Source organism: Aythya ferina (assembly GCF_964211825.1).
Source record: "Aythya ferina genome assembly, chromosome: 18".
NCBI classification, from domain to species: Eukaryota; Metazoa; Chordata; class Aves; order Anseriformes; family Anatidae; genus Aythya; species Aythya ferina.
In genome coordinates, this window is record NC_140317.1 from 7,496,958 (window position 1) to 7,504,002 (window position 7,045).

General features: G+C 35.6%; 1 protein-coding gene across 1 annotated transcript; it reads left to right on the plus strand.

Moving 5' to 3' along the window:
* On the plus strand, positions 1-5,681 carry LOC311420759 (uncharacterized protein C17orf67 homolog; the record flags this gene model as incomplete). Its single annotated transcript, XM_084491983.1, has 4 exons — positions 1-55; positions 746-846; positions 3,797-3,936; positions 5,508-5,681. 3 exons carry the CDS (start codon positions 1-3, stop codon positions 3,911-3,913), a joined length of 273 nt encoding a protein of 90 aa, XP_084348109.1. The 3' UTR covers positions 3,914-3,936; positions 5,508-5,681.
* Between the last annotated feature and the right edge of the window lie 1,364 nt (positions 5,682-7,045).

Consider the following 7,045-nt stretch of genomic DNA (forward strand, 5'->3'; position numbering starts at 1 on the left):
ATGAAGAAGTTACTTGTGTTTATCTTCTTTCTGGTCCTCATGACCACTTTTACAGGTAGGAGTTTATATAAAATAAAACTGTATATGTATGTAACTATAGAGTATAGCTGCAGAGCATATTAGCATAATATTAGTAATTTGTATTTTAGTATCTTCTTATTTCATTTTTAATATTTAACTATTTTTATATTACTGCTTGACATGATTTGTTTTTTAACAGTTGTGCTACTATATTAGATATTCTACTCTCTGCATTAGCACACTGCAGTCATTTATTTTAAAACCAAAATGCTTTATTTTATGAGTTTACAATTTTAATATCATTTTACCAAGGTCCTGAAAGTTAAATGTTCAATAAAACCTCTCCTTTGCAACAAATTCTAACTCACTACTTAGACAAATAATTCTAAAAAGCAAAGCAATGCAGAAAAGAACAAAGAATTGGAAGAGTTACGAATGTTATTGGTTAGATGGTGCTATTATATTTTCTCATTTTAGATAGTAACATTAATATGTACAGTTTGTTTCATACTGATAGAACCAAACTATAGAAAGCCCAAGTTAAAAAAATGGTTTAAAATTCCACTCATATCGCCTGGAATGCAATATCCCCTGGGAAGGGGCTGTAATGAAAGGACACTTTGTATATAGACAAAAATAAGGTTTGGAGACATTTGGTTTTACAACTGACAGGTAAAACATTAACTTTATCATAATTTCATAACTAATTTCTGCTTTTCCTTAGACACTTCACCAATTTTGACTGAAAAGGAAGCCAAACAGATTCTGAGAACTCGTCGTGAAGACAGACAAAGAAAAGCTGGTTTCCCTGATGAGCCCATGAGGGTGATTTATGATATTTTTAAATTACATTAACTATATTTAAAAAAAAAAAAAAAAAGAAAGAAAAAAAGAAAAATGTGCTTAATATTAGATTCCTGTACATGTAATTCTAAGCAGTAAGTTATGAATGTCACCTTTTAAAGCAGCTGAGCTCCGCGAAATATTAAAAATCTCCTTTGCATTCTTTCAATTACTGTCACGTAGCATTCTGAAAGTGCTGAACATTGCTCAGGAAGCGTATGCTTGCAGAATGTGGAAATTATTTATCACGGTTCAAAAATGCCGATTAAATTATTGAGAAGAAAGTGGCTTTTCATTTCTAGAAATGTGGAGTTCATCAGGTTGTTCCTGAAAAACTAAATAACAGGAAATGTCTTCCACTTACAGTACATTCTGCACTCAAGGCAGAAAGGAGATGCAGGTGTCAGCGGTCAGTGTGGAGATTGAGGTAGTTTTAAACTAGCTGTTAAAATCACTTACTTTCATTCACTTTTATATGAATGCTACAGATTGGATAGTTTGTTACGACATTGTAGGCATTTTTAGCTGCTAGCTTAATGCAACAGCATTATTTTTGCAAGTAATATTTACATTTATTAATTTCTAAACTATTTTACAACAAAAGAAATAAATAAAAGAATTTAGAAGGCTTCTGTTTTACTTGCTTTGACAAGATGTAACATATAATTCTGCACTTCTCAAGAGCCACTTAAAGTATTTTAAAATTAGTGCCTATTTCTTTCCAAAGTAAATAAACTGTGCAAGAATTACATGGTTCTGAAGAGGCAAAAACCACAGAAGCCAGAAAGCACACAATAGATTGTGCATGTATGATGAATACAAGGAGCTCAGTTTAGCAAGGTGCTGAATGAACATTTCTGAACTCCATAGGGCATGAAGAGCAATATACACCCATAGGGCATGAAGAGCACTATATACCTCCCAAGACTGAGCTCACTATGTGCCAGGCTTGCGGAGACAGCAAGTGGTTTTCTCTTTCCTATAGTTAGTGGCTGGCCGTACACCACATCTGATTACGTACTTTGTCAACTGTGATGTCTAAAACAAATCAAAGCTGTCACAAGAATATTATACTATGCTTGTTAACAATCTTGTACAAGTAATGCTATACAACAGAGCCAAGAAACAAGTAGGCATGGGCTTTACAGCCGACAACATTCAAGATTGGGTTGGTTTCCATGCTGTTGTTAAGTAAGCCTTGTAGTTTTCACAAATTGGTGGGAATACATCCCATCCATGCTTATGTTTGGTATACCCCCACGATTACATAGTACATTATATAGTAAATATCTTAAATATAAAATAACTAAAACAGAGAGGATGGATCAAGTTACATTCTGTATTACAGGCAGTTACACTTGTACATGTGGAGAGTAGAGGGAATTAAGGCTAGAGAAGCATTTGATCACTGACCTCTGCTGCTATATCCTGGCCACTTTCCATCCTACCATGATTGGACTGGCATACACTTTGTTGAGCTCTCTTTTGATGAGAAATTCCAATTGATTTTTTTTTTCTATACAGCAACTCTCTTTCTGTAAGAAAACCCAAACACAGAGTATTTGTTTTTCTCACTAAATGTCAAGATTTTCAGTAGAAAAGGAAATATCTTTCAATAAAAAATCCATCCCCCCTGCCACGTTGAACATAGAGATTTACCTCTGTGAATGAAGGGTCATGGCCACTGTATCCCTGTGCACAATTCTACCACAGTCTCAAAGAGAAAAACTGATTTTGCATGGATTCCTTGCACAGAATGAAGTTAGTGCTGGGATGAACCTGCCTCTCTTCAGCTATTTTAAGCAAAAACTGTTTGTACTAGGCCAGATCATGCTGAGCTAGGGAATTTAATTTGCAATTCTTTGTGAAACAGTTTGACACAGTGCTGTTTCACTAAAAATGCCTGTTCACTTACAGACAACAAGATTTGCCATCTCTTATTATTTAAAAATGTCATTTATGATATTAGCATATTTTAATCTTCCTTTGACTGAGGCCCTACTTTTATCATGTAGCATCTTCACGGTCGTATAGTCCTGTTCTATTCAAGTTCATAATGCAGCTTCACTGAGGGATTTGAGCAAAGTTCCTTTGCATGGTGAGGAACACAGAGCACAGTATACGGCAGGTCACCAATGCTTCCTGCTGCTGTTCTGTGCACCAACCCTCTGAGCAGCTCAAAGAGCAGAGAACTGGATAACAGCAGGAATACTTGGCCACTGTAAAAGGTTTACACTACAGCTTCCATTGCTACAACGCTCAGTGTGCTAATCAATGGGGTATATTTTGAAAACAATATATCTTATATACACAAAGGTTATAAGCCCACATGTATTGAGACTGTAACTTTGTTAAAAGCAAATTTTCTTTTTTTTTGTCAAGTTTTTGGCACATGGCTCACTTAATTTGAGAAGTTGTTGCTTACACCATAAAGCCTAAATGTTACTATGGAAAATTCACATTACTTATCTATCACACAAAGACCAATCAGCACTGATGGATAGTGCTTACTGGACCCCCTCAGAGAACTGCCACATGATCCTATAAAGATGTAATGTTTTTTAATTAGCAGGAATCAATTTTCAAAAGAGGATGCAACAGACCTGTCTGTGAGACTCCTTCTGTACCCTCAGGACCAACAGAAGTTTCTGTGTAGATATGCCAATAAGAAATGTGCATGTGGAATTCTTAATTTATGAATATTATTGCAAAATTCATGCTCAATGTGTTTACTAATACGGCTGCTGATGTCAACCATTAAGTATTGCTACATTGGGACAAACTGACTCATAACCTCATTTCATTACGTTTGATAATTTTCAGGGGTAAATTCATTGGTCTTGTAAATGCTGTAAAATTATCCTGGTTCATTGGCCTGACATCAGACCTGAGTGATTGCATAATTAAATTACATTTTCTTGTCTTTAAATAGGAGCATATGCTTTACATCCAGCGCTTGGAGCAGAGATCAGAAGAACAATTCCTTGAACACTGGTTGAATCCACATTGCTTCCCACACTGCAACAGGGATTTAGTCCATCCAGTCTAACAGTTTTGGCTACCCCACAATTGGTATATAAATATATATATATTTACAGTGCATGCTTCTTTTATTCTGCTAGAATAAAGGCAGAACCATGAACTGGAAGAGGAGAGAATAACCAATGCCTGGAGGAAGCACCTTGCACTGAAAGGTGTCTGGCAATAGAACAGAACAGTGGCAGGAAACATAAGAGCTTCAGGCATCAGCTGTGCCCATGTAGTTCTGTTCATATTAATAAAACATTTGGTCATGCATTTATCTGCTATATGGATATAAATTGGTGACTGCACAATGTTCTTATTAACATTGCTTGACATTGTTCTGGTTTCTTTCCTGTCTGCTTATGCTTTTTTTCCAACTATTTTTCATTTATTTAAGTCTTGTACTTGTTCACTTAGCTTTCAGTAAGACTGTGGCAGAATGAAACTCACAGTCTTCATCCTTGAGATATCTGAGATACAGTCTGACCTGCTAAGAGTTGAGCTTGTTCTTCAGTATCTCATCTGCAATAATCTGCTGACAGCTGATTTTTTAAAATGATTTTTTAAATTTAATTTTAATTTTTTAAATATTTGAATGCTTAGTACACATGCTGGTAAGCATTAACACAGAACATTTTCATGGTGCTTGTACGGGTTACCAGTTCTGTTTATCATTTTCAACATCAGTGTAATAGACAGCATAATTTGCTTTACTGCCTCTGTTCATCATATGCATCATAAAATTAAATGGGAAAATATACTCCAAAGCTCAGCCAGAAAGCAGACACCACTCATAAGCCAATTGGTAACAATATGCCACATGCCAATAGAATGTCGTGCACATTAGGATTGTGCTATGGTCATCCTATTTTTTCCTTGTGTATTTTGCACGCAATTATACTTATCACTACATTCAGAAACTGTGAATCTGGGGTGGGTAAGACATGTATAAGCTTGTAAAATACAAGTATTAATCCTAAACTCTTCCAATTCCTAATGGCTGTTTTGGATGCCAAAAAGGAAGATATAACCATATTTGTGTATTTCTGTAACAGGATAAGCCTTCCCCCTAATGTTCTCTAAACAGACATGAAATTTGTCACTTAGAATTATCACCACAAAGTGACGCTATATCACTCACAGTTAATTTCTTAACACAAAAATTGCAGATTTAGGGCCATACTTTAAAAAGCACTTAAGCATTAAAATACAGAGATGGTATCTGTCAGGGCTGATCTGAGTCGAAAGATAGAAAGTTCATCTGCTTAAAATTCAACTAGGCATCCACCTGTACTTGTATGTATCTAAAGTTCTTTGAAAACTTGGATGTTGGGGTAGGCTTCAACGGAGCTACGCTAATCCACAGTAAGCCAAAGGTCCGACGCTTATTTAAAAACAAAACCACAAAATTCCCAGACCTTAGCCCTAGGAGGTAAGTTGGCAGTTTTCAAAAAATCTTCCAGCTGAGACAATTGAAAGCTGGCTCACTTCTACCCGTCTCACAATGAGGTGAAGAATTGTTAGAAAATTGCTTAAAAGATTTGATGCCCCTTGTATGTTATTAGTGTGGTCAATCTCTCTGTGTGTTTTAGTTATATTTTCCATTTTTTTTTCTGCAGGTCTCTTCATGGTCACTGAAGAGGATACGTATTATGATTGCATTAAGGACAAGGTTATTCCTGCATTGGCTATGTGCTCATTGTAGAGCTGAATCTCTTTGCAATACAGTACAACCCTAGTGATATGGCAAAACTGCCAAACATAAATGGCTAGATATATTATAGACCAACATACATATTCTACCAGTAGGGAAAAAAAATATTGCATGCATAGATAAATAAATCAAAGGTTTCCTACAAGTTCTGAGGTATGGGCAAGGAAAACTCACCAATTAGTCCTCAAGTAAAGTGAAGGCCACCTTTCTGGACTTTGGAGGAAACATTACTTATAGCTTTGTAGGTTAAAAAAAACAAAATTGTATGAAGACACTGATCTATGTTTCACTGCCTGATGAGTATTTCATGTATTACTTCATAATAAATGCTTGGTTCAAATACATTTTCAGATGATTTTGTTACACTACATTCCCATACTCTATGCTGAAAAAGATCACTGAAGTGAGGTATTACAAAGTGATTTCTTTTTGTATTGCAAGTATTTCAAAGTGAGGACTTCCCACGATCAGTAGGTGAGAAGGAAGAAGGTGTAGTAGCATTTTGTAGTTTCTCTGTACAACTTTTCCTACTATTTTATAATTCTGCCAGATCAGCCGCATGTATCTAGCCATCCCTTTTCTTCCCGTGTGCCTTTAAAATTTATGCCTTGGTATAGAATTTCTTGTACAGTTAAACATATGATACCTGCAAAACAACATAAGAAATGTCTTGGTGGCTTTTACCTGACAGTTATGATTTGTAATGGCAATAGAATTAGTTATGGACAGAACAAAGTAACTTTCAGAGTTCTTCACTGCAGTCACACTAAGAGCCTGATCACAGGTAACAAAATAAAAAACAATCCATTGAAGATACATATGATAATTACTGCATCAACAGAGCATCTGGTAGGCTGAAATAGAACAACTGTCCTTCCAGTAAGACAGCCCTCTTGGATGACTCCAAGGAAATAATTTAAATCTCAAAGCATCAAAGGCTTACTTTCCCCTAATGTCAAGATGGAATCATAGATTAAATCTGGGAGTGTAAAAAAGTATAATCAGGCTGCTATTGTGTGCTCCATTTATAATACTCTATGCCACACAGATCTCAATTTGCCTATCTCCATAGAAGTTAACATCATTAGGGGAAATCCTGGCTCTGTTTTCTCTTGACTAGAGAAAAAAATCACGCTGATCCCAATTATGCCAAATTTCACCCAGTGAAAGTCTATTTAAGTACTTGTCTGAAATAACAGAACACCCAGCTAGTTATATTCAGTCACAGGTTAGATAATTAGTAAGGTTAAATTGTAGCTGCTAGGTCTACCTCAGTAACACTTAGCTAATCTTATTGCAAATGTGGAATAGAGATTATTTACTGTTTTTAAGGATTAAGGGATCTCATATGAATCTCCATAGAAAGGCTAAGTATTACTATGCCTAACTTACAGGAAGAAAACTAGGAATAAGAATTAAGTGCTTACAGGTCCCTCCCTGTAC